We start from the raw sequence: 27,836 nt of genomic DNA, 5'->3' as shown, positions 1-27,836 counted from the left end.
ATCTCACACATCAAGACATCCAGGAGCCTCCACATCATGTGTCAGATCCCAGTCTTCTGCTGGATCTCTGCTACAGTTCTGGAGCACATGTTGACCACAGAGCAGAGAGGAGAGCTCCCCAAGACCCTGACTGACCTGTACTCACACTTCCTGCTGGTTCAGACAAAGAGGAAGTATGATGAGGGACATGAGACAAGTTCACAGGAGCTGACGAAGGCTGACAGGGAAGTTCTTCTGAAGCTGGGGAGGCTGGCGTTTGAACATCTGGAGAAAAGAAACATCATGTTCTACCAAGAAGACCTGGAGCACTGTGGTCTTGATGCCTTGGTTTACTCAGGAGTTTGTACAGAGATCTTTAAAAGAGAGAGTGTGATCTTCCAGAAAACAGTCTACTGCTTTGTTCATCTGAGCATTCAGGAGTTTCTGGCTGCAGTCTACATGTTCCACTGTTACACAGAGAGGAAGACAAGACAGCTGAGGACTTTCCTGGGACAAGACTACAAACACTGGGACTCAAAACCTTCAAAGTGTTTTGAAAATAACAGTAGTAGCTACCCATCGCTCGATGTCCTCCTGAGTGATGCCATGGAGAAATCCATCGAAAGTGAAAATGGCCACCTGGACCTGTTTGTTCGCTTCCTTCATGGCCTGTCTCTGGAGTCCAACCAGAGACTCTTAGGAGGCCTTCTGGGTCAGACAGAGAACAGACCAGAAATCATCCAGGGAGCCATCGACAACCTGACGGAGATGAACACAGATGATATCTCTCCTGACAGAAGCATCAACATCTTCCTCTGTCTGATGGAGATGAATGACCACTCAGTACATCAGGAGATCCAAGAGTTCCTGAAGTCAGAGAACAGATCAGAGAAGAGACTCTCTGAGATCCACTGTTCAGCTCTGGCCTACGTTCTGCAGATGTCAGAGGAGGTTCTGGATGAGTTGGACCTGGACAAGTACGACACATCAGAGGAGGGAAGACGGAGACTGATCCCAGCTGTGGGGAACTGCAGAAAGGCTGTGTAAGTCCAGACATGATCTTTAACATTATCAGTCAGTGTAGATTAGTAGTTTAGTTTTTGCAAATAGACAGTATGAAATTATTCTCATTATTCTCATAATAGTTTTATAATTTTTTAGGTCAGCTGTGTGTTTTTCTGGAGATGTTTTCAATGTTGTGTTTGTGAAACATAGATTTTTCAGTTGGTTGATTATTGCTGGTAAGTTTTTCTGTTTATTTATTATTAACTGTTACATTCTACATTCATATGTTAAGCTATTCATGTTATTTTGAGTCTTTTTGTTTTCATGTAAACCTGATAAATCAAATTCACATTTCAGGTGATTAAACTCTACTGAAAACATAATCATGAATATTATCTTCCATTTCTGCCAATAGATCCCCCTAAATCCTCCACACTGCTCCTTTAAAGTCTTTCCATATTTTGTGTTAAATCAAATCAAATCAGGCTTTATTGTCACTTTGCTGTACATACAACTGCAGTGCAGACAAAATGAGACAGTGTTTTCTGGGTTCAGGAGAGTGAAGTTAAAAAAAAATTAAAAGAAGTAAAAGTCGTAATAATTAATATTAAGTGAATACTAAAGAAAAAAACAAACACTCAATTCCTGCAAACAGCCTCCCTCCCCCTGACCCTCCACCTAAGACCCCAACCCTCACCCCTTTCCCCCCACTCTCCACATACCTCCCCAAACATACTGCAAGATGCCCATTGTGCAAGATTGTCAGTAAATGTCCATAGCAGCAGACTGTCGTTAAAGTGCCAGTGCTGAGCATTAAAGTGGCCAGTGCCAGGTAAAACACCCATTTAAGCTGTCTCTGGGTTAGTAATAGTGGATATGTCTGTGATTCAGCTGTTCAGTACTCTAACAGCTTGTGGTAGGAAGCTGTTGATGAGTCTGGAGGTTCTGCCTTTTATGCTGCAAGACACAAGTCAGAAGCAGGTGTTTTCTCAAGCTAGGCTAAGAAAGAAACCACACAAACCACCGCTCCCAAGCTTGTTTCTCACCAACGGCAGATCTATTACGAACAAGATCGACGAAAGGGAGCTGCTCGCCGCCAGGAGCTCCTACGTACGCAACTGCTGTGTCCTCGTCGTGACAGAGACGTGGCTGTGTCCGTGGATCCCAGACACTGCGGTATAGCTAGCGGACCGCTCCGTTCACTGTGCCGACAGAGATGCAAAGTCCGGCAAGAGCAGAGGAGGAGGTCTGTGTGTCTACGTTCACAACCACTGATGCACAAACAGTAAGATCCTGAACTCTTATTGCTCCCCGGACTTGGAATATATGTCCGTGATGTGCAGGCCATTCTACCTGCCCAGAGAGCTATCAGTTGTCATCATTATTGCTGTTTATAGTCCACCTGATGCCAATGTTAGGAGTTCTCTCGCACCTCTCCAGGACATTATAAACAAACATCAAAGAGCTCATCCCGAAGGAGTGTTTATTGTTGCAAGTGACTTCAATCGGGCTTGCTTAAAAACTGTGTTTCCCAAATTTGTACAGTATGTACAATGTGCCTCCAGAGGGAACAATATACTGGACCGTGTTTATTCCAACATAAAGCAAGCATACAGAACTTCCCACATCTGGGACTATCAGATCACACATCACTGCTGCTCTTTCCTGTATACACCCCTTTTCGGAGGAAGACCGGGCCCACCACCAAGTCCATCAAAACCTGGCCACAGGGAGCTCTGGCTGAGCTACAAGACTGTTTTGCACGCACCGACTGGAACATTTTTGACCCCAGGAGGGGTTGATGCCTCCTCCCACTCTCTTTTGACCACCATCGGTTCGCATACAGAGCAAACAGGTCAACAGGCGATGCCATCAGCATTGCCCTCCATACCGCCCTGTCCCACCTTGAGCAGCCGGGGAGCTATGTCAGAATGCTCATTGTTGACTACAGTTCTGCTTTTAACGCAATAGTCCCACAGATACGGGTAGACAAATTGCATGCCCTGGACTTCCCTTCCTCCACCTGTGCCTGGATTAAGGACTTTTTAACAGATCGCCCGGAAAAAACAAGACTTGGCCCTTACTGTTCCTCCACACTCACACTCCTCTCTCCTGTATACCCTGTACACCCTTGACTGCATAGCCACTCACTCCTCAAACACCATCATTAAATTTGGGGATGACACAGTTGTTGGGCTTATCTCAGGAGGAGACAAGTCATGTTACAGAGATGACATACAGAGACTGGCTAAATGGTTTGACAGAAATAACTTGTTGCTCAACACATCAAAAACCAAGGAGATGGTGATAGATTTCCGGAGGAAGAGGATTGAACCATCTCCTCTCTATATAAATGGTACCCAGGTGGAGAGGGTCCGAACCTTCAAGTTCCTGGGGACCTACATCTCTGAGGACCCCTCCTGGTCAGCCAACACCCTGGTAAAGAAGGCCCAGCAGTGTTTGCACTTCCTGAGACTGCTCCGGAAATGCAATCTGGTGCAAAAGCTGCTGGTGTCCTTCTATCACACAACAGTCGAGGCAGTGTTGGTGTATGGCATCACTGTGTGGTATTCTAGCTGCTCTGCTGGTGACAAGAAGAAGCTGCAGAGGGTCATCAGGACCGCAGAAAATCATAGGCTGCCCACTGCCGTCCCTTGAGGAGATCTCCAGCTCTCGCTGTCTCTCCAGAGCTGAGAGAATCCTCAGAGACCCTCACCATCCTGCCCACCAGCTATTCAGCCTGCTACCCTCAGGAAAACGTACACGAAGCATCAAGGCCAGGACAAATCACCTGAAGAACAATTTTTTCCTTGGGCAATAAGAACTATTAATTCAGCCCACAAAAAAAGAAATCAGGAACGGTCTTGAATTTATGCATGGGTTATATTTATTGTGTCTTCCTGTTTTTATACAATTATGTGTCTTAGATTATGATTTTAAGGCCTTAATTATTTATATATATTTTTTTCTTTATATTTTTATATTTTTATCTTTATCTTTATATGTATTAAGTTATTTTATTATGTCTTGGAAGGTTTGATTGGAATCCTATTCTATTCTATTTCTCTCCTGCTGTAGATGAGAGTAGAATCAGGAAACACACACCTTCAGCCAAGAACAGAGGTCTAAATATATCAGAGCACAATGGGAGAATTCATTATTCTTCTACACATTTGTCTGAGTCAGTCTGCTGAAGCTTCATTCAGCTACAGCTGAACTCATGAAGTCATTTCTTACAGTGTAGCTGTGTTAGGAGGAGACCACTTCAGTCTGTGTGGACCACAGGAAGGATGACTGCCATCAAAGACTCTTTAAATCAACGTGTGACTGTTGGTTGAAGTCAAGAAATGTGAATTTGTCCTTTAATGTTGTTTAATTACACAAAGTTCAGGAAGAAGAAGGTCATGTAAAAACTTCAATGATTAAAAGGATTTGAGTCCAACATGTCTGATTTGATCTTTATCTTCTAATTCCAGACTTGACTGAGGTCAGCAGCATGTTATGAATCTGTGTTGACATGAATAGTTGTATGAATGTTGTGGTGATATTTGGATGATGTGTGTAGAAGGCTGACATTATGATGATCCACAATAAGAGAAGGACAAAGTCCCTCTACTCATGTTAGTGAAAGCTCATTGATTAGGACATATCTGATTGGATTAGAAATGATTTTTATCCACCTGATTTATTCTTTATTCAGATTGAGTTCCTGCAGTTTGTCAGAGATCAGCTGTGCTTCTCTGGCCTCAGCTCTGAAGCCCAACCCCTCCCATCTGAGACACCTGGAGCTGAGTGACAACTACCTGCAGGATTCAGGAGTGAAGCTGCTGTGTGGTTTTCTGGAGAGTCCACACTGTAGACTGGAAACTCTGAGGTCAGTTCACTGTCTGTTACTGCTGTAAATCTTATATCTTTAATTCACAACTGAACCTGGTTTATCTTCATCCAGAACTTGAATCCATTCATCTTGAATGAATGAATGAATGAATGAACAAATGAATGAGATTTGAAATAGTTGTTCCATATTGTGACTTTTTCTTATCTCAGAATAAGAATTATTCCTTCAGTTCCGCTGGGTGTTTGGAAAGACACCAACAAATAAAATGTATTAATTACTGTAATGTATTAATGTAATTATTATAAGTAGTAGTAGTGTTAAATTGTATGTTAATAAGTATTTGTGTGACTTTGCTGCTGATTATTTTCCAAAGTTTTCCATTAAGTCCATCTGTAATTTGGGATTCACATACTTACTCCTCTGCCTCCTTTAGCGATAGTGGTATGTGTAATAAATGTAGCATTTTTGAGGCTTGGCTCTGCACCATAGAAAACCACCCCATAACTTTGCTAGCTGGTCAGTCCCCTGTAGTTGGTGCGGACCAGCCTAGTGTAGCATCAGCTAGCCGTCCTACTGTAGCTCCTGTTAGCCGTTCCACAGCCGCTCCCGAGCAGCCAGGAAGCCAGGGCGGCTGGGTGGCAGTCCAAAGGAAACATAGCTTGAAACAACGGCCCATGGTTCATCATCAACCGCTTCACATTTCACACAGATTTTCCTCAATCAGCGACAAACCCGCTGAGGAAAAAACTCTGGTTATTGGCAGCTCCATTTTGTGCAATGTGAAGTTAGAGACTCCAGCAACCATAATTAAATGCATTCCTGGGGCCAGAGCTGCCGACGAATCATATTTAAAAATGCTGGCTAAGGATAAAGGTAGATTTGGTAACATTGTTATTCACGTAATAACACCCGATTACTCCAATCGGAGGTCACTAAAATTAACGTGGATTCAGTGTGTAACTATGCCAAAAGAATGTCGGGCTCCGTACTTTTCTCACCCTCCCATGATTCCTACCATTCCAACAATTCCCTTTATCCTATAGAGAAACTGTGTCTGCTCCCCATCAACAAAAGGTGTATAAACCAAAAAAGGAAAGAGGTGTTATGAATAAAAACCTCAAAAAATGTATACTATCAAATTGCCTGAACCTAAAAACACCACAATTAGATGTGGGCTATTAAACATTAGATCTCTCTTGTCTAAATCTCTGTTAGTAAATGATTTGATAATGGATCAGCAGATTTATTTTAGTTTATTAATAAATACCAGACCTAAGCCTAGTTATAGCACATTTGAAAGCCTTAACCTGAGCCTCTCACATCCAAACTGGAAGACAGAAAAACCAGTCCTATTGACTGTGGTGTATCGTCCACTTGCTGCTAACTCAGAGTTACTCAGAGTTTTTGTCTGAATTCACATAATTTTTATTATTATTTTTGACAATGATAGCCTTAAGACTGCATTCTATTCAGTATTAGACTCAATTGGCTTCTTTCAAAAATGTTAACAAACCAACTCACTGTTTTAATCACACCCTTGATCTTGTACTGACTTATGGCATAGAAGCTGAATATTTCACAGTATTCCCTCAGAACCCTGTTTTATCTGATCATTCTTTAGTAACATTTGAATTTACAATAATGAACTGCACAGCATCTGGGAAAAAATTAACTACTGTAGATATTTGTCTAATTATGCTGTTACCAAATATAAGGAAGTTATTCCATCTTTATTATCTCCGTTGCCATGTGCCAGTTTTACAGAGGACAGTGACCTAAACTTTACTCCAGCAGATATAGATTATCTAGTTAATAGTACTGCTGCTTCAATACGTACAACCCTTGACTCTGTTGCCCCTCTGAAAAAGAAGGAAGAAGGAAGCTAGCTCCATGTTAAAAGCATGTCATGAAAAGCTGTAAAGGAAGTAGCTATCCACTAATTTAGAGGAATTCTGCCTAGCCTGGAAAGACAGCTTCATAACGTATAAAAAAGCCCTTCGTAAGGCAAGAACTGCCTATTACTCATCATTAATACAGGAAAACAAGAACAACCCTAGATTTCTTTTCAGCACTGTAGCCAGGCTGAATATGTTCCACATATTATGTGGAACATATCCTGTTATATCCATTCTAATTTTAAAATTATGTTTAAAACCTTTTTGTTTGACAAAGCTTATAATTAGTTGTAGTTACAGTTTTAGTTATTATGACTAAACCTATAGTTAGTCACAATTATTTCTATAGTTACAGTTAAGGATAAAGCCCATAGTAGGGCTGGCTCAGGCAACTGAACCATCCCTTAGTTATGCTGCTATAGGCCTGCTGGGAGACTTCCCATGATCCTCTGCACACCTCTTCTCTTTTTCTCTCCTCAGACCCACTCTCACATTTATTAGCCTTTATTACATGTCATTAACTCTGTGTCCTCTCTCTCCTGTAGTCCTGTGCTTGTTTCTCTCTGGTCTCTCTTTCTCTGTACCTTTCTGCAGGTATCTCTGGCTCCGGGGCTGCATGTTCTCTGTCTGTGGTCCTGGCTCCACCCACCTGCTGCTGTTTATTGTCTACAATGATCCATTTCTAACACATTACTATGTTCAATATAATTAACAATCATCACAGCGTTTTGCTTCTGTGCTCTGTTTCCTATCATAACTGTAATCTGCTGAGCACACAGTGTCCACTAACTGTTCTGTAACCTGAATGATGGCCCTCTAACATTGTCCACTGCCAACCCTGTTTGTGTCATGTTTTATATGCTGCATGTCCCTGTCCTCCATTCCCAGCTGTCCTATCTTCCTTCCTTTTCCTCCTTTCACCCAGCCCGGCCACCAGCGGGAGGGTCCCCCATATGAGCCAGGTTCTGCTCAAGGTTTCTTCCTGTTAAAAAGGAGTTTTTTCTTTTTTTCTTTCTTGCTTGCTCTGGGGTCAGACTCTGGGTCTCTGTAAAGCGTTTTGAGACAATTGTGATTGTGGAAGATATAAATAAAATAAAATTGAATTGAATTGAAAAATACTTATTGATTGTGTCATATTTAACTGTCATGTCTCCAACTTGTTGAGAATAAAACAAAAGATCATCATCAATGTAGAAACTCCTCATTGGTTAGCACTTGGATAAAGAGCTGCTATTTCTGCTTCACTGAACAAGTCTGCGTTTGATGTTTGGCCCAGTTTTCAAATGCAGGTCTGTTAGTTTGCTGTGAGCTGCAGAGCAAACTGAGAGTTTTGTTCCTTTCATTGTCCTTTCAGCACAAATGTTATTTGACTTTTTCTTCATTGTTTCCTCTTCAGACTGAGCAGCTGTAACCTCTCAGAGAGAAGCTGTGAAGCTCTGTCCTCAGTTCTCAGCTCCCAGTCCTCTAGTCTGAGGGACCTGGACCTGAGTAACAACAAGCTGCAGGATTCAGGGGTGAAGCTTCTGTCTGCTGGACTGAAAAGTCCACAGTGTAACCTGGAGATTCTCAGGTCAGATCAAGTTCCAGTTTGTTTGAAATGACTGCAGATATTTCTTGAGTGCATCAATGCTGACTTTAGAGAGGCCCATATCTAATGATTTTCTCAGTTCATTCAATCTCATGAGTTTTTCTATTTTGTTTTAATCCAGCTTCACATATGTGGTCTCCTACCACATCCACCGTGAATACAGGACTGAGATACGCATCGTCATATTTTCTCATCTTGGATTTTGGTGGTGAATCATCGTTTACATAGTCTGAGTTTGTGTTGTTTCGGAAACATCGTATGTTTTCCTTTTTGCCCCAGTGAGATACTTCTCCACTGTCCAAAGTTTGCCGAATAAGTTCCACCATGGCAACGAATACAACATTTGTTGTACATCCATAAAATCTGACTGGGGTGCTCTTACGTCAAAACATTAGTTCCGTCTGCTACAAGTCCTGACTTCTGAAAAAAAAAAAAAACATCCAGGAGCAATTTGCCCCCCCCCACGTGGAGAGGACAGGTAGCTGTGCTAATGCTAATGCTAATGCTATCAAGCTGTCACTTTGCTGTACCAACAACTGCAGTGCGGACAAAATGAGACAGCGTTTCCTGGGACCAGGAGAGTGAAGGTCAACATAGAAAGATAAAATAGTAATAATAAATACTAAATAAGTACTAGAGAAGGAAAGAAAATAAACACACTCAAACACACTCAAATCCACTCAAATCCCCCTCCCCCCCCGAACATATTGCAAGACTCCCATTGTGCAAAAAAATTGTGATGTCCATAGCAGCAACTGTCAATAAAGTGCCAGTGCTGTGCGTAAGAGTGACCAGCGCCAGGTAAAACACCCATTTAAGCTGTCTTTGGTGGTGATTCAGCTGTACCACAAGCTGTTGATGAGTCTGGAGGGTCTGCCTTTTATGCTCCGGTATCTTTTGCCCGAAGGTAGCTGTTCAAAAAATCCGTGGAGGGGGTGTGAGGAGTCCTTAACTATGCCCAGGGCCCTGCTCCTGCAGCGGCTCTGGAAGAGATCTTGGACAGAGGGGAGAGAAACACCAATAATCTTATCTGCCCCCCTGACTCTTCTCTGTAAGGCTTTCCTGTCCGCCATACTGCAGCTGGAGTACCAAGTGGACATGCAGTATGTCAGGACGTTCTCCACCACGCCTCTGTAAAAGGTCCTGAGGATGCAGGTGGGGAGAGTGGCTTTTTTCAGCCTCCTCAGGAAGTGCAGTCTCTGCTGGGCCCGCTTTGTTATCACTGAGGTGTTTGTCTTCCAGCACAGGTCCTGTGAGATCTGCACTCCTAGGAATCTGATGTTCTCTACTCTCTCCACGGGGTGGTCCCTGATGCTGAGGGGAGCGTGCTCAGGCTGAGTCCGCCGGAAATCAATAATCATTTCCTTGGTCTTATCCACATTCAGCACCAGGTCATTCAGTCTGCACCAGTCCACCAGGTGATCTACTTCCTCCCTGCACATTGATTCATCGTTTGCCCTGATGAGTCCCACCACTGTGGTGTCATCTGCAAACTTTGTGATCAGGTTCCCCTCATTTCTAGCTGCACACTCGTGTGTCAGCAGTGTAAACAGTAGTGGACTGAGTACACACCCTTGGGGAGAACCAGTGCTCAGCGTTATAGGTTTGGAGATGTTTTGTTATGTGGCAGCTCTGCTGCCCTGGGGTTTGTGTTTTTTTTTCCTTCTTTTCTGTTTTCTCCTTTTGTTCTCTATGTGTGTGTGTGGGTGTGGTTTGGTGTGTTTTTTAGTTCCAGGATTCCTGGGCGGTTCCTCCCCACTCCTGCCTCCTGCTCGGGCTGATTGGACACACCTGAGTGCAATCAGTCTTCGCAGGAAAGTATAAGAGGCTCAGCATTCCAGCTCTTCCTCGCCAGTTCGTTTCGTCATGTTCCTCGGTGACTAGACTGTGCTTTACTCCTCGTGAGCGTATCTTGGAATTTACTTACCTTTTGAACTCTGCTTTCCGGATCCCCTCTAACCTGTGTGCTCTCTCATGTTCCCAGTTCCACCGGCCGGATACCCTCACCACGATTCTCGCTGCTCCAGCTTGCTCTGCCACGCCGCCCAGGAATCCCTTCACCGCCCTGCATATTCCACTTGATCTCTTGCATTAACTGAACTGAACGGCTAATAATAAACCTTTTGACACCCATTTCCCCTCGCCTGTCTGCTTTTGAGAGAGAGAGGCCTGATTAAGGAACTCAGCCCTAACAGAACGAACTGGCCAGAACATGGACCCAGCAGACGCGGAGAAACTCCCGCAGGCGGTCTCCTCCCAGGGAGTACTCATTGGCCGCCATCACCAGATACTCCAGGACCTTCAAGAACAGCAACATGCCCTCGGACAACAGGTGACTCAGATCAGCCACATCCTGAGCTCCCTCGCCGAGCGGATCGCTTCCTCATCACCGCCCTCGGCAACCGGCGGCACGGTTCCCGCACCCACCAACCCTGCTCAGGTGGATGTGCCAGTTCCCACACCCGAGTTGTTTCATGGAGATCCTGACAAGAGTAAAGGCTTCCTGCTTCAATGTCGCCAGTTTTTTGACATGCAGCCGAACACTTATTACTCGGATATGAGCCGGATCGCTTACTTCACCGGTCTTCTCCGAGGTAGAGCACTGGCGTGGGCAGAATCCTTTCTGGGTGAGGCGGGGGCGAGCAGGTATTCATACTCACATTTCCTGTCAGAATTCAAACTGGTTTTTGCTCTTCCTAATGCTCCTGCTAACGCCTCCAAAAGACTCCTTAATCTCCGGCAGGGTTCCCGATTCGCCGCCGATTACGCAATCGAGTTCCGCACTCTGGCAGCAGAAGCTGGCTGGAACGAGGCGGCGCTCCGAGCCGGCTACATCAACGGCTTATGTGAGCAGCTAAAAGACGACCTGGCAGCTAGGGACGAGCCAGTATCGTTTAACGATCTTGTCACACTAACCATCCGCTTAGATTCCAGACAAAGAGAGAGGAAACGTGAACGCACCACCAGGCCGCCATTACGGCTCCACCCCACGCCGGAGCACCACAAATCTGGGTCGGGCACTTCTCCATCCTTCACCACTTCCTCTGCTCAGCCACCTGTCATACCTGCTGAGGAACCCATGCAGCTGGGTCGTACCCGGTTAACTCCTGAGGAACGCCAGCATCGCATCCGGGCTGGTGAGTGCCTTTACTGTGGCAAAGCAGGTCACCTCATTTCCTCCTGTCCTATTCGCCCAAACTCAGCAGCCTACCAGTACAAATAGGGAGTCTGGTGGGCCAATCTGCCTCTTTTCCCCAAAATCTCCCTAGACTACTGCTCCCAGCTTCCCTGCAGCTCCATCACCCCCTTCCCCTCTGGGCTCTGGTCGATTCGGGGGCTGAACAGAACTTCCTAGACTCAGAGTTCATTCGTCAAGCAGGCATTAAGGTGGAGCCTCTCCCTGGATCCATTCCCGTCTGCGCCTTAAATGGCAAATACCTGGCTAAGATCACACACCAGACAGAACCGCTTCACCTAGTACTCTCTGGAAACCACCATGAAAAGATCTGTTTTCTGGTTTTCACCGCACCCCAAACCCCTCTGGTCCTGGGACACCCATGGCTCAAAACACACAACCCTCACATAGACTGGGCAGCTGGTAAGATAATAAATTGGTCTCTCCACTGTCATAAGTTCTGCTTACGCTCTGCTTTACCGCCCCCAGGGAAGCTCCTCTCACCTGCAACCTCAGATCCGCCAGACCTATCCTCCGTGCCCCCCGAGTATCATGACCTCGGGGAGGTGTTCAGCAAGAGTAAGGCTTTCTCTCTTCCACCTCACAGACCTTATGACTGTGCCATAGACCTGATCCCTGGCTCCACCCTCCCCTCCGGCCGCCTATACAATATGTCGAAGCCAGAGCGGGAGGCTATGGAGAGTTACATCCAAGACTCTCTCCAAACTGGTTTAATCCGTCCATCCTCCTCTCCCCTGGGAGCCGGATTCTTCTTTGTGGAAAAGAAGGATAAAACTCTCAGACCCTGCATCGATTACAAGGAGCTCAACAACATCACCGTCAAAAATAAGTACCCGCTACCCCTCATCTCCTCAGCCTTCGAGTGTCTGCACGGCTCCACCATCTTCACTAAACTAGATCTTCGCAACGCCTACCACCTGGTAAGAATCCGAGAGGGGGATGAATGGAAGACAGCATTCAACACCCCTCTCGGCCATTTTGAATATCTAGTCATGCCATTCGGGCTTACCAATGCTCCAGCCATTTTTCAAGGCCTAGTAAACGATGTATTAAGGGACTTCCTGAACCGTTTTGTCTTTGTCTACCTGGACGATATTCTAATCTTTTCCAAAGATCCCCTCGAGCACCGTGAACACGTCCGCCTGGTCCTGCAGAGACTCCTGGAGAACCGTCTCTACATAAAAGCGGAGAAGTGTGAGTTCCATGCAGACACCGTTTCATTCCTGGGCTTCATCATCAAGCAGGGCCAGGTTCAAGCAGACCCCAGCAAAGTTCAAGCGGTGGTAGATTGGCCTACTCCTGCTGACAGAAAACAACTTCAGCGCTTCTTGGGGTTTGCCAATTTCTACCGCCGATTCATTCGTAACTACAGCACTATTGCTGCCCCATTAACCAGTCTCACTTCCACATCTATCCCTTTTCAGTGGACATCCGAGGCTGAGCAGGCGTTCACCCAGCTCAAGAGGCGGTTCACCTCCGCACCAATCTTAACCCAACCTGACCATGCTCTCCAGTTCATTGTGGAAGTGGACGCCTCCAATGTGGGCGTGGGGGCCGTCCTCTCCCAAAGGTCCTCCACCGACCAGAAACTGCATCCCTGTGCCTTCTTCTCCCGTCGCCTCTCCCCGGCAGAACGCAACTATGATGTAGGCAACAGAGAACTCCTGGCAGTGAAGTTGGCTTTGGAGGAGTGGCGACACTGGTTGGAGGGGGCTGAGCTACCTTTTGTGGTGTGGACAGACCATAAGAATTTAGCGTACCTGCAGTCGGCTAAGAGGTTAAACTCTCGACAGGCCCGGTGGGCGCTGTTCTTTGGTCGCTTCAGATTCACTATCACTTATCGCCCAGGCTCAAAAAATGTCAAACCTGACGCTCTGTCCCGCCAATTTGACACAGATCCCAGTCCATCCACTCCCGAGTCCATTTTGCCGACTTCCTGCGTGATAGGAGCCTTGACATGGCCATTTGAAACTGAGTTGCGTTCTGCTCTGGTGGATGAACCTGATCCTGGCACTGGTCCCCCCGGCAAGCATTATGTTCCCCAGTCTGTACGCTCCTCTGTCCTCCAGTGGGGGCATGACTCCAAGCTGTTTTGTCACCCCGGGATCAAAAGGACTCTCTCTCTCCTTCGCAGCCATTTCTGGTGGCCTACTCTGGAAACAGACACCCGGGACTACATTGCCGCATGCACCAACTGTTCCAGAAACAAGCCCTCCCATCGGCCCCCTGCTGGAGAACTACTACCCCTTTCTGTCCCTCATCGCCCATGGTCTCACATCGCCATAGACTTTGTAACAGGATTACCTCCCTCCAACGGCTATACCACCATCTTCACTGTTGTCGATCGCTTTTCCAAATCTGCCCACTTCATTCCCCTACCTAAACTCCCCTCCGCCCGTGAAACTGCTGACACCCTGGTTTCACAAATATTCAGACTCCATGGCATTCCTTCTGACATAGTTTCTGACCGAGGTCCACAATTCACTTCACAAGTCTGGAAAGCTTTCTGTACTTCCCTAGGTGCCACTGTCAGCCTTTCCTCTGGTTTCCATCCCCAGTCCAACGGACAAACTGAAAGGACTAACCAGGAGTTGGAAGCCGCTCTCCGCTGCCTCTCCTCCCACAACCCCTCCACCTGGTCAACGCAACTTCCCTGGATTGAATATGCGCACAACACTTTGGTGTCATCGGCAACTGGTTTATCCCCATTCGAGTGCTCCCTGGGCTATCAGCCACCTCTCTTCCCTGAGGATGAAAAAGACCTCGCTGTTCCTTCTGTCCAGGCACACATGCATCGCTGCAGACGTGTTTGGAGGGATGCTCGCAAAGCACTGCTTCGAACCAGCGCCATCAACAAACGTCAGGCTGACCGACACAGGAATCCAGCCCCTGAGTACATCCCCGGACAAAAGGTGTGGCTGTCTACTAAAGACATTCCTTTAAAGGTGGTCTCCAAAAAACTGGCTCCTAGGTTCATTGGCCCTTTTGAGGTAGAAAGTATCATTAACCCTGTTGCTGTCCGTTTGAAACTGCCTCAGTCCCTTCGCATTCACCCCACATTCCATGTCTCCCTGCTTAAACCACTCTCCACCAGCCCTCTCAGCCCCCCGACCGTTCCCCCACCTCCCGCCCGAGTGGTGGATGATTGGCCCGCCTTTTCAGTCCGTTGCTAGACGTCCGCCGCCGGGGTCGGGGTCTGCAGTACTTGGTGGACTGGGAAGGTTATGGCCCCGAGGAGCGCTCCTGGGTGTCCAGGTCCCTCATCCTGGACCCTCAGCTCATTAAGGACTTTCATACGGCTCACCCTGACAAGCCTGCTGGACCGCCTGGAGGCGGTCGTTGAGGGGGGGGTACTGTTATGTGGCAGCTCTGCTGCCCTGGGGTTTGTGTTTTTTTTTCCTTCTTTTCTGTTTTCTCCTTTTGTTCTCTATGTGTGTGTGTGGGTGTGGTTTGGTGTGTTTTTTAGTTCCAGGATTCCTGGGCGGTTCCTCCCCACTCCTGCCTCCTGCTCGGGCTGATTGGACACACCTGAGTGCAATCAGTCTTCGCAGGAAAGTATAAGAGGCTCAGCATTCCAGCTCTTCCTCGCCAGTTCGTTTCGTCATGTTCCTCGGTGACTAGACTGTGCTTTACTCCTCGTGAGCGTATCTTGGAATTTACTTACCTTTTGAACTCTGCTTTCCGGATCCCCTCTAACCTGTGTGCTCTCTCATGTTCCCAGTTCCACCGGCCGGATACCCTCACCACGATTCTCGCTGCTCCAGCTTGCTCTGCCACGCCGCCCAGGAATCCCTTCACCGCCCTGCATATTCCACTTGATCTCTTGCATTAACTGAACTGAACGGCTAATAATAAACCTTTTGACACCCATTTCCCCTCGCCTGTCTGCTTTTGGGTCCAGGCCTGATTAAGGAACTCAGCCCTAACATGTTTTTTCCAACCCGAACAGACTGTGGTTTCTCGGTCAGGAAGTCCTGGATCCAGAGACATGTGGCGGTGTTCAGGCCAAGTAGGAGGAGTTTCTCTACTAGTGTCTGTGGGATGATGGTGTTAAACGCTGAGCTGAAATCAATGTACAGGATTCTGGCGTAGGTGTTTTTGTGGTCCAAATGAGTGACGACTGAGTGCAGGGTGGTGGATATTGCATCCTCTGTGGAACGGTTGGGATGGTATGCAAACTGGAGGGGGTCGAATGATGCAGGGAGGCTGGCTGTGATGTGTGGTTTGACGAGTCGTTCAAAGCACCTCATCACAATCGGTGTTAGTGAGACAGGGCGGTAGTCATTCAGGCACGAGACAACTGGTTTCTTTGCCACTGGTACCATGGTGGATGTTTTAAAGCATGTAGGAACGGTGGCTTGACTGAGCGAGATGTTAAAGATGTCAGTCAGGACCTCGGCCAGCTCACCAGCGCAGTCCCTCAGCACACGTCCCGGGATGTTGTCTGGGCCCGCTGCTTTCCGTGGGTTGACCCTCTTCAGGATCCAGGATCAGCTGGCCCAACAATTGGTAGAGGGTCAGCCCTCCCTCTGGTTGTCGGGTTTGGTTCCTCAAAGCGTGCAAAGAAGTTGTTGAGCCTGTCAGGAAGGGAGGCGTCGTCGTCCTCGACCCTCTGTCTGGGCTTGTAATCTGTCAGCTCCTGGACTCCCTGCCACATTCGTCTGGTGTTACCTGTGTCACAGAGGTGTCGTTGGATTTTCTCTGCGTATGTGCGTTTCGCAGCCTTGATCCCCTTGGATAGTGCAGTCCTGGCAGAGCAGAGTCCAGACTTGTCCCCCGCCCCACCTCAGTTGTCATCCACGGTTTCTGGTTGCCACGTGCCCTGAAGGTCTTGGCTACCATGACATCCTCTGTACACTTCGCAATGTTGCAGGTTACCACCTCTGCATATTCCCCGATGTCTACGCAGTCTCCCTGGGAGGCTGCGATCTTGAAGACCTCCCAGTCCGTGTTCCTGAAGCAGTCCTGAAGTGCAGAGGCTGCACCCTATGGCCAGATCCGCCTGTGTTTTATCTCTGACCTGCTGCGCTTCAGGAACGGTTTGTATACCGGTACCAGCATGACAGAAATGTGATCAGAGCAACCAATGGGGGGTCGAGGGGTTGCTCTATATGCGTCGGGAGAGTTCGTGTACACCAAGTCCAACATGTTCTCTCCTCTGGTTTTAAAGTCCACACATTGTTTGAACTTGGAGAGCACAGTCTCTAAGTTGGTGTGATTGAAATCCCCTGCGATCACTACGAAGCTGTCCAGGTGTTTTGTCAACAGCTCACTGATGGCGTCATGCAGCCCTCCGAGTGCATCGTTAGCGTTAGCATTAGCGTTAGCGCCGGGGGGAATGTAAACAACCGCTACGATCATGTTGGTGAATTCCCTCGGCAGATAGAATGGCCGGCATTTCACGATGAGGAACTGAGCCAACTGAGAGCAGTGTTTGGTGGCTAACGTGGCATTGATACACCAGTCTCTGTTGATGTAGATGCACAGGCCTCCACCTCAGCTCTTACCAGAGCTCGCCGTGTCTCTGTCCGCCCGGAACAGTGTCGTCCCCTCCAGCTGTATGGCCGCGTCTGGAACGTTGTCCTGGAGCCACGTCTCCATGAACGCAAGCACACAACAGTCTCTCCACTCCCTGCGGGTTGTCCTCAGCAAACGAAGCTCGTCTAGCTTGTTGTCAAGGGAGCGAACGTTGGAGAGAAGGAGCGATGGCACTGCTGGTCTGATGGGGTTAGCCTTTAGCCTAGCGTGTGTCCCGGCTCTCTTCCCCCTCTTTTGTTTACGCTCGCAGCGCTTTCACCTTCTCCTACCTTGGATGACTGCCGGCGTAGTCTCCGCTAGGATTCCGTGCTGGCTTAGGATGTCCAATTTACGCTGAAGGAGCGGTTCAGAGTTTATAATGAGAAGTGGATTTACGGAGGAGAGTGAGTCTGTTTTTTAACTGCAGAGCAAAGTCACATGGTCAGTGTGTGAGTCAACAAGTAAACATCTGTAGCCATGGTAACTGAACACAGCAGTGACAGACAGCTTAAGCTTCAAAATCCTCAGACTCAAAAATCAAGACTCAAATTTAACAGACTAAACCTAGAAACTGGTAAATGGTTGCAAAATCCGTTGCAGTCATTCACTGTAGTATCCATTATTATATTTTAATGTGCTTAGAGCCCAATGAATATAACATATCTAACTGTCCAAATACTTACGGCCTTGACTGTACATATCTGTTTATTACTGATTGTGTCATATTTAACTGTCATGTCTCCAACTTGTTGAGACATGAGCAAACTGAAAGTTTTGTTCCTTTGAATGTCCTTTCAACACAAATGTTGACTTTTCCTTCATTGTTTCCTCTTCAGACTGAGCAGCTGTAACCTCTCAGAGAGAAGCTGTGAAGTTCTGTCCTCAGTTCTCAGCTCCCAGTGCTCTCGTCTGAGGGACCTGGACCTGAGTAACAACAAGCTGCAGGATTCAGGGGTGAAGCTTCTGTCTGCTGGACTGAAGAGTCCACACTGTACCCTGGAGACTCTCAGGTCAGATCAAGTTCCAGTTTGTTTGGAATGACTGCAGATATTTCTTGAGTCCATGAGTGCTGACTTTAGAGAGGCCCATATCTAATGATTTTAACAGTTTATAAAATCTTTGAGTTTTTCAGCCTATTTTGTTTTTTTTCCAGTTTCATATTCTTTTGAGCTCACATTATGAATTTTGGCTGATATACACAAGATCACTTATGCTTTGTTATAATGAGGTTTATATGATTAAATGTCAGTGTTAATTTCAGTTCAGTTCAAGTTTATTTATATTACATCGAATCATAACAGAAGTTATCTCAAACCACTTCCCATATACAATACCAGTCAAAGTTTGGACACACCTTCTCATTCAGTGTTTTTTTCTTTATTTTTATTATTTTCTACATTGTAGATTCATACTGAAGACATCAAAACTAGGAAGGAACACATATGGAATTATGTAGTAGTTAACAAAAAAGTGTTCCGCCTGGTTGGGGTCGTGGGTTTGAGCCGCACTCCGGACGGCACCACCTCCCACGGACTCACCACCTGTGGGAGGTGCTGTAGGACTTCGGTGCATTGTGGACTGGGTGGGAGTTGCCCCCATGACCTGGGCCTCGACCCAGATAAGCGGTAGATGAAGACATGGCAAAAAAGTGTTAAACCAACCGGAAGACATATTTTAGATTCTGCCAAGTGGCCACCTTTGACAGCTTTGCACATCCTTGGCATTCTCTCAATCAACTTCATGAGGTAGTCACCTGGAATGGTTTTCCAACAGTCTTGAAGGAGTTTCCCGAGGCGCTGAGCACTTTTTGGCTGTTTGCCTTCACTCTGCAGTCCAACTCATTCCATCCATCTCAACTGGGTTTAGGTCAGGTGATTGTGGAGGCCAGGTCATCTGACGCAGCGCTTCATCACTCTTCTTCTTGGCCCTTATACAGTTGGAGACAAAGGTATTGGCACCCCTGTCAGTTTGACATGTTTTGCATAAATCAAGGGCTTAATGCAATTTTTTATTGAAGCAAACTCAATGAACATTTCAAAACAATGATGTGATCAACAAATAACAAGAAATTATTTTGCAGTCTGACAGAAATTTTACAAAAACGTAATTGGTTGATGACAAAAGTATTGGCACTTAGCAGTTAGTGCTTTGTATGTCCGCCTTTGGCCTTTACAACTGCTTGTAATCTGTTCTTGTAGCTTGATATCAACTGCTGACACCTCTGCACAGATATTTTGGTCCATTCTTGCTGGCAGATGGTCTTCAGTTCAGTCAGACTGGAAGGCTTTCTTGAAGCAACTGCAACTTTCAGATCTGCCCATAACATCTCAATTGGGTCGAGATCTGGGCACTGGGATGGCCACTGTAGAACAGAAATCTTCTTTTCCTTCAAAAATTCTGTTGTTGATTTTGCTGTGTGCTTTGGATCGTTGTCATGCTTAAAGTAGAAACGTCGACCCAGTAGCTGCCTTGCTGATGGGAGCATTAGATCACAAAATATTTCTTGATACATGGTGGCATCCATCATTCCTTCTATGATGTGAAGAGTCCCTGTGCCTGCACCACTGAAGCATGCCCAAACCATGATGGAACCGCCATTGTACTTTACAGTAGGCACCAGATGCTTTTCGTCCAAGGCTTGTCCTGGCTGTGTCCAAACATAGCGAGGGCTGTTAATTCGGAAAAACTCTATTTTTGACTCATCTGACCACAGTACTTTTGAGAAGAAGCTGTCAGATTCACTTACATACTTCTTAGCATACTCCAGTCGCATCTTCTTGTGGACAGCTCTCAGGCAAGGCTTTTTGATGGATCGACATCCTCTGTACCCATTTCTGCTTAGTGTTCTCTGTACAGTTCTTGTGTGTACAAATGTTCCAGATGTTTCCAAGTTTTTCCTGATATCCTTGGCTGTAAGACCATGGTTCTTTCTGACCTCTCGCACAACTTTTCTAGCACTTCTGTTCTCAATCTTTCTTGGATGTCCACATCTAGGCCTGTTTTCAACTGTAGCAGTCAGGTTGAACTTCTTGATAATTCCTCTCACTGTTGACTTAGGCATTTCAAACTTTTCTGCAATTTTCTTGTAGCTGTTCCCTTTCTGGTGGTCAGTTACAATGCACTTTCTAACTTGCAAACTGACTTCTTTAGACTTCACCATGATGCTTGGCTAGTGGGCAAGTGCAAGTTGAATAAAACTTGGCTGTCCCCCTTTTTATCTCTGAATAAAGCCATCTAACAACTACCGACAGGTGTGTCAACACTTAACAACCCTTTTACACCTGTCTGCATGATTCAGTCTTGTTAACAAAATATAAAAGGTGCCAATACTTTTGTCACCGACCAATTACATTTTTGTAAAATTTCTGTCAGACTGCAAAATAATTTCTTGTTGTTTGTTGATCACATCATTGTTTTGAAATGTTCATTTAGTTTTCTTCAATAAAAAAATTGCATTAAACCCTTGCTTTATGCAAAACATGTCAAACTGACAGGGGTGCCAATACTTTTGTCTCCAACTGTATAGCCTGGAGGTGTGTTTGGGGTCATTGTTCTGTTGAAAAACAAATGATGGTCCAACTAAGCACTAACCAGATGGGATAGCATGTCACTGCAGAATGCTGTGGTAGCCATGCTAGTTAAGTATGCCTTGAATTTTGAATAAATCACTAACAGTGTCACCAGCAAAGCACCCTCACATCTTCCAACCTGGATTATAACAGTAGTCAAATAGGGCTGTTAACTGTGTACCAACCCTACAACTGATGGTCTCAAACACACTGACTGAGAGAATGCCAAGAATGTGCAACGATGTCATCAGAGCAAAAGGTGGCTGCTTCAATGAATCTAAAATATAAAACATATTCTGGTTGATTTAACTTTGTTGTTAACTACATAATTCCATATGTTCCTTTATAGTTTTGATGTCTTCAGTATGAATCTACAATGTAGAAAGTAATAAAGAAAAACCACTGAATGAGAAGATGTGTCCAAACTTTTGACTGGTACTGTATAGCAGGTCTATAGCAGGTCTCTGTACTGTAGAATATTATCTACAGACCCAACATTTCCCCCAAGAGCAATTGGTGGCGGTGGCAAGACAAAACCCTTTTAGCAGGTAGAAACCTTGAGCAGAGCCCGACTCATTGTGGGCAGCCGTCTGCCTCGAGCAGTTGGGTTGCAAGAAAGAGAGAGAGAGAAAGAAGGAGGGGAGGGGGGCAGGAGGTAAGGTACTATGGGCTCCTTGAAATAAGATGGTGTGTGACCATTGAGGGCTTTGTAGGTAAGGAGCAGAATTTTGAATTCTGGATTTTACAGGGGAGCCAATGCTGAGAAGCCAATACTCCAATAGGAGTAATGTGATCTGGTTTCCTGGTTCCTGTCAGTACTCATGCTGCAGCATTTTGAATCAGCTGGAGAGTCTTTAGAGACTTGTTGGGGCAGCCTGATAATAAGGAATTGCAATAGTCCAGCCTAAAAGTAACAAACACATACTTTTTCTGCATCATGAGACAGGATGTGCCTGATTTTTGTAATATTACAAAGGTGAAAAAACAGCCCTTGAAGTTTCTTGATGTGGGAGTTAAAGGACAAGTCTTCATCGAAAGTAACTTTACAGTGGCGCTGGAGGCCAGAGCAATATCATCAGTCAGACTTTGAGTTCAAAAGCAGAAAATTACTAGTCATCCAGATTTTTACTCCCTTAAGACATGTCTGAAGTTTAGTTAACGCATTGATTTCCTCTGGCTTTACTGACAAGTACAACTGGGTATCATCCACATAACAGTGAAAGTTTATGGGGTGCTTCCTGTTAATGTTGCCTAAGGGAAGCATATATAAAGTAAAAAGAATTGGTCCAAGCACTGAACCTTGTGGAACTCCATGCCTAACTTTTGTGTACATGGAGGACACATTGTTGACATGTACAAACTGAAATCGATCTGATAGGGTAAGACCTAAACCAGCTTAGTGTGGGTCCTTTGATGCCAATTAAATGTTCCAGTCTCTGCAGTAGGATGTGATGGTCAATGGTATCAAATGCAGCACTAAGATCTAATAAGACAAGCACATAGACTAGTCCTTTCTCTGATGGTCATTTGTAACTTTCACTAATGCTGTCTCTGTGCTATGATTCACTCTCAATCCTCACTGAAAATCCTCAGATAAATTATTGTTGTGTAGAAAGTCACACAGCTGATTGGCAACTGCTTTCTCAAGGATCTTAGAGAGAAAGGGAACGTTAGATATAAGCCTGTAGTTGGCTAAAACACCTGCATCAAGAGTAGGCTTTTTAAGAAGCGGTTTAATTACATCTACTTTACAGGACTGTGGTACATGGCCTGTTAGTAAGGAGGAATTTATCACCCAGTAGAGAGGTGCTGAGTAGGGGTAAAATTCCTTGAAGGGCCTGGTGGGGATCAGGTCTAAAAGACAGGTTGATGGTTTAGATGAAGAAATTAGAGAAGCTTGCGCTGCCCATGAGTGGCCGCAAGTTACAGCATCTCCTGCTTACCATTGAGCTTTTTCTTCTTTCATAGCTCTTGTTAGTTTTTTTTATTTATTAGTTCTCTCTTTTACTCCTTACCTTAACTGCACTAAGAGGACCAAAGTCACTGTTTTTGCTCTGGTCCTCGTTCTTTTATTATTATTATTTTCTTTTGCCATCCATGTTTGTGTCCGGAGATTGCATGTGTGAGGTGAGATGTTGACAGGAGGAGAGCTGTGATTAATGGACAAACCTCTCTACCTGCTGAGACACAGCTGCCCTGTACTTACAACTACTAAACAATTTAATCAGAGGATTCAAACTAAATCAAATCAGGTACCAACATTAACACAGTTACAGTCAAGACCTGAAGTATTTGGACAGTTACTGTTCTTCAGGCTCTGAGCTTCAGCACATTGAATCTGAATTAAAATAATGGATCTTACATTAAAGAGCCAAGTCTCAGCTTTAATTTGAGCAGGTTGACGTCAGTATAGAAAGAACTGTGTGGGAGATTCAGCCCCTTTAGTGGTTCAAAAGTAACTGGACAAATACACATGAAGATTTAATATTTAGTGTAAAATCCTTTGCAGGTATTGACTGTAGTATCCATTATTATTATTTTAAAGTGAATGTGCTGAGACCCCAAAGAACAAAACATGTCTAACTGTCCAAATACGTATGGCCTTGACTGTACATGTCTGTTTATTACTGCTTGTATCATATTTAATTTTAAAGATGATCATCAATGTAGAAACTCCTCATTGGTTAGCAGGTGGATAAAGAACTGATATTTCTGCTTCACTGAACAAATCTGTGTTTGATGTTTGGCCCAGTTTTCAAATGCAGGTCTGTTAGTTTGCTGTGAGCTGCAGAGCAAACAGAGTTTTGTTCCTTTGATTGTCCTTTCAACACAAATGTTATTTGACTTTTTCTTCATTGTAACCTCTTCAGACTGAGCAGCTGTAACCTCTCAGAGAGAAGCTGTGAAGCTCTGTCCTCAGTTCTCAGCTCCCAGTCCTCTAGTCTGAGACACCTGGACCTGAGTAACAATGACCTGCAGGATCCAGGAGTGAAGTTTCTGTCCGCTGGACTGAAGAGTCCACACTGTACCCTGGAGACCCTCAGGTCAGGATCCATCAACCTGTTTAGCTAGATTTGCTCATATCTGATCAGTGGAAAAACAGCCAACTTGTGTAGGATTGTACAACGTAAATTTGAGTTCTGTTGAGTTCAGCAGAACTTTCTAGACTCAGACAATTATTATTTCTCTTGTTTTTTCTTCAGTTATTGATTTTTTAAAAATCCTACAGATACTGTTCAAGGAATTTGCCTTAAATACATTGAATCTGGACCAAAATGGACCAGAACCGAGAACAAAAATATGAACAATAAAGAACAACAAAACAGACCAGCAGGTGTTGACAGAGGGTTCGGTTGCTGTGTGATGTTGTTTGTGTCTGCAGGCTGTCAGGATGTCTGATCACAGAGGAAGGATGTGCTTCTCTGGCCTCAGCTCTGAGCTCCAACCCCTCCCATGTGAGAGAGCTGGACCTGAGCTACAATCATCCAGGAGACTCAGGAGTGAAGCTGCTGTCTGCTGGACTGGAGGATCCACACTGGAGACTTGACACCCTCAGGTATGGAGAGACCTGCTGCAGCCACAGACAGTGTGTGATAGAGGAGGAAGAGCTGGAAACATTTAGTGTGTCACAGCTGATGACAGATCTCTACAGAAGTGAACCAACAGCACTTTGAGCACTCAGAGTGCTTTCACCACAACAACCCCAAAGACTTTAGATACATGTTCAGTGCTGACACACTAATAATTACATCCCAACAATAATAAGACCATCTACACTGCTCAGAGACATTCATCTGCCAGTGTCTCAAACCAAGGAGGAAATGAAATCAGTTCTCTTTCCTCCATGTCACCAAGATAAGGACTCCAGGTCCTTTGTCTAGTTGCTGAATGAGCAGAATAATCAAAGCATCTGTGTATGAGAGCCATGTAATGTCCATGTTTGCATGCTGAAAGAGAACGTGCTGGTCTGACCCCCCTCCTCCTTTCAGGGTGGAGCCTGGTGGAGTCCAATGGTTGAGATCAGGTCTGAGGAAGTGTAAGTGTGGTTTTCATATGATTCCTGAAAACAAAGGAGCTCACATTCAGCCATCTTCAAAGTGTCAATCAATGATCAGGTGATAGATCAATAACTGCAGCTGTGTTGTGTCTTCTTCTCTCCATCAGATTTCTGTGAACTCACCATCGACACAAACACAGTAAACAGAAACCTCAAACTGTCTGACAACAACAGGAAGGTGACACATGTGGAGGAGGATCAGTCATATCCTGATCATCCAGACAGATTTGACCAGTGGCCTCAGCTGCTGTGTAGTAATGGTCTGACTGGTCGCTGTTACTGGGAGGTCGAGTGGAGAGGAAGGGTTGATATATCAGTGAGTTACAGAGGAATCAAAAGTAAAGGAGACACAGAAAACTCTGTTTTTGGAGAGAACGATCAGTCCTGGAGTCTGAGCTGCTCTGATGGTCGTTACTCTTTTTGGCACAATAACAGAAAGACACGTCTCTCTTTCTCCTCCTCCTTTTCATCATCTTCCTCTGTCTCTGACAGAGTAGCAGTATATGTGGACTGTCCTGCTGGCTCTCTGTCCTTCTACAGAGTCTCCTCTGACTCACTCATCAACATCTACACCTTCAACACCACATTCACTGAACCTCTGTATCCTGGGTTTAGTTTCTGGGAGTCTGGTTCCTCAGTGTCTCTGTAGAGTGTAGCAGGGAGAGTCTCCTCCTGTTAGAGCTGTCCTTGAAAATAGTGGGGCGCGGTGCGATGCCGGGGGGGCGCGTGTGACCCTGGGGAACATGCTTTCTTTTTTTGGGTACTAGAATAAAGTGTAATTGCACATCCACTACAGAAGGTGGCAGTGGTGCTCTCATTGTCAGAGTGTGCACAGGGAGTATAAAAGCTATGCTGTAGGCGATATGAAGTGCAGTGAACAAACCCTCAAGAGACACCATGGAAAAAGGGATGAAAAGAAATGCGGAGAGAGACAGAGGTAATGAGACAAACGAAAGTCACCTGAAAGCTAAGACGAGGAAATATGACGAAGCGTATGTAGCGCTTGGCTTCACTGTGAATACGGTGGGAGACGAGGAAAGACCGGTGTATTTGTGTCTTAAAATGTTGGCAGCAGACAGCATGAAGCCAAATAAATTAAGGCGTCACTTAAAGACATTACACCCCAGTCACGCTGATTGCCCGCTTGAGTTTTTTCAGCGAAAACGTGCCGAATATTGCCAACAATCATCCCGCTTTGTGAATGCTAATTCAGTAAACCAGCGAGCACTGTTAGCATCATATAAGATGGCGTACCAAATTGCTCAGTGAAAAAAACCCTACACCATAGCAGAGGAGCTGATACTGCCTGCAGCATTAGACGTGGTCTCTGTTATGCTGGACGACGCAAGTGCTGCGAAAATAAAAACTATCCCTCTGTCCAATGACACTGTTGCCAAGAACAGCTGGTAGATAAACTCAAAGACAAACCTTTTGCCTTACAATTCTATGAAGCAACTGACAGGAACAAAGACTGTTTACTGCTTATGTACATTTTGACATGACAATCTCCCTGTGTGAGGATCTACTATTTTAATATGTCAGAGACAGAGCCACAGCTGAATAGCTATTCAAAATGCTGGACTGCTTCCTGACTGAGAATGGGCTAAAGTGGGAGAACTGCATTGGTGTTTGCAGTGATGGTGCACAGACCATGGCAGGGATGAGAAAAGGACTCTGGGCACTCATCAAAAAGGCCTCACCTAATGCTGAGTGGACACACTGTGTTATACATAGAGAAGCACTGGCCTCAAGGCACCACATTGAGACTGAGGTTCACATCACAGACACTGAGTGAATTCTACCTGAATGTAGAGAGGCAGTATCCGCTCTTAGGACAGAAGGCTATGGGCATTCTTCTTCCTTTTGCAACATCATATCTTTGTGAGACTGGCTTCTCTGCTGTTGCTGCACTGAAGACCAAGTACAGGTCCCAGCTAAACATTGAGAATTGCAATGTCATGCAAACCCCTCTTCGAAAAGCTGTGCACTGCAAAACGTGCTCAATGTCGCCATTAATCCTGACTTCCTCATTTTGATAAAAAAAATCAGCACAAATTATTTTATTCATTTTTGTTTTGTAGGTTAAAGTGTTTTATATATTGTTCTACTGAGTTAAGGTTGCAGATCAATTTGAATTTATTGTTATTTATTGATTTTATTTAATTTTATTTTTCAGTATCAAATGGCAGTCAGTCAAAAAATGTTTATAGTTTAAATAAGGATTTTTTTTTTTTTAATTTCAGGCAAATTGATGCACTTTAAATCTTTTTTGTTACAGACTAAAAAACAGTTCTTTGTTGTAAGTTGATCTATATTTCTTTCTTTTTTCTTTTTTGTTGTCTTTAATGTTAATAAGGATGCAGTGTTATGGAGAGGGCGCGTAAGAAAATAATTGAGAAGCACTGTGTTAGAGAAACTCTCTCACTGTTTAACAGATAGTTCAGTCTGTCTCTTTCACTCACACTCACCTTTTCAGATTCATGTATTAAAGCAGTTTATTTGTTAAACTCTTCTAAATGATTCCTTGTAAACTTCTTCCTCTTCCAGTCCTTTAAAGATGGAAGCTGCAATTATGTTGCTGACTTTTACTTTTTAAAGTAAATGTTGCTGACTTTTACTTTTTAAGATTCTAATCATGATCTTGTCCTTTCACATTAAAAGCATCATTGTGAACATCAGTGTTTTGTTTTTCTCTGAATCTTGGGACAACTGAGCTGATTCAGTTCAAACTAAAATGCTGCCACAGTTTATCTGAAAGATCCGAGAAAAAACAAAGATAGAAACTTGTCAAACTGAGGTTCACAGAGTTCACAGAGTTAGAAAGCTCCTGACTACTCTGAAGAGTTTGAGCCTCGATTCTATGAATTTTAAAGTCAACTTAAAAAATAAGACTCAGAAAAGATGAGAGTGAAAACCAGCAGCTGAAATTTGACTAAAACAAGAAGCTGTGAAGTTCAGTTGACATCTTCATCTGTCATTTTTACAGTGTATACAGTGTATCACCCTATTTTTCATGTTTTACAGTGAATCCTCCTGTTGGACACTTGCATTGGCATTGGAGCATTGTGTGCCCCCCATTACACCCCTACACCTCCCAAAATGACTTTTCATGGCTACTGGTGTGAGTGCCACAGGTTTGAAGTCATTTGGGGAGGATGCATCTGTTTTTTTGCGGGACGGGTATGATGGTGG

General features: G+C 45.1%; 1 protein-coding gene across 1 annotated transcript; it reads left to right on the top strand.

The window, feature by feature from the left end:
• LOC121191846 (NACHT, LRR and PYD domains-containing protein 14-like) lies at window positions 1-27,154 on the top strand (the record flags this gene model as incomplete). Its single annotated transcript, XM_041053298.1, has 8 exons — window positions 1-1,022; window positions 4,685-4,858; window positions 8,114-8,287; window positions 17,855-18,028; window positions 23,458-23,631; window positions 23,970-24,143; window positions 24,577-24,623; window positions 24,752-27,154. Coding segments are annotated over 8 exons (2,481 nt in total), but the record flags the coding sequence as incomplete, so codon positions are not given.
• Between the last annotated feature and the right edge of the window lie 682 nt (window positions 27,155-27,836).

The sequence above is a fragment of the Toxotes jaculatrix genome, chromosome 13, assembly GCF_017976425.1.
Source record: "Toxotes jaculatrix isolate fToxJac2 chromosome 13, fToxJac2.pri, whole genome shotgun sequence".
In the NCBI taxonomy this organism is placed as follows: domain Eukaryota; kingdom Metazoa; phylum Chordata; class Actinopteri; family Toxotidae; genus Toxotes; species Toxotes jaculatrix.
Note: the sequence above shows the minus strand (reverse complement) of the source record. Positions and strands in the feature narration are given on the sequence as shown.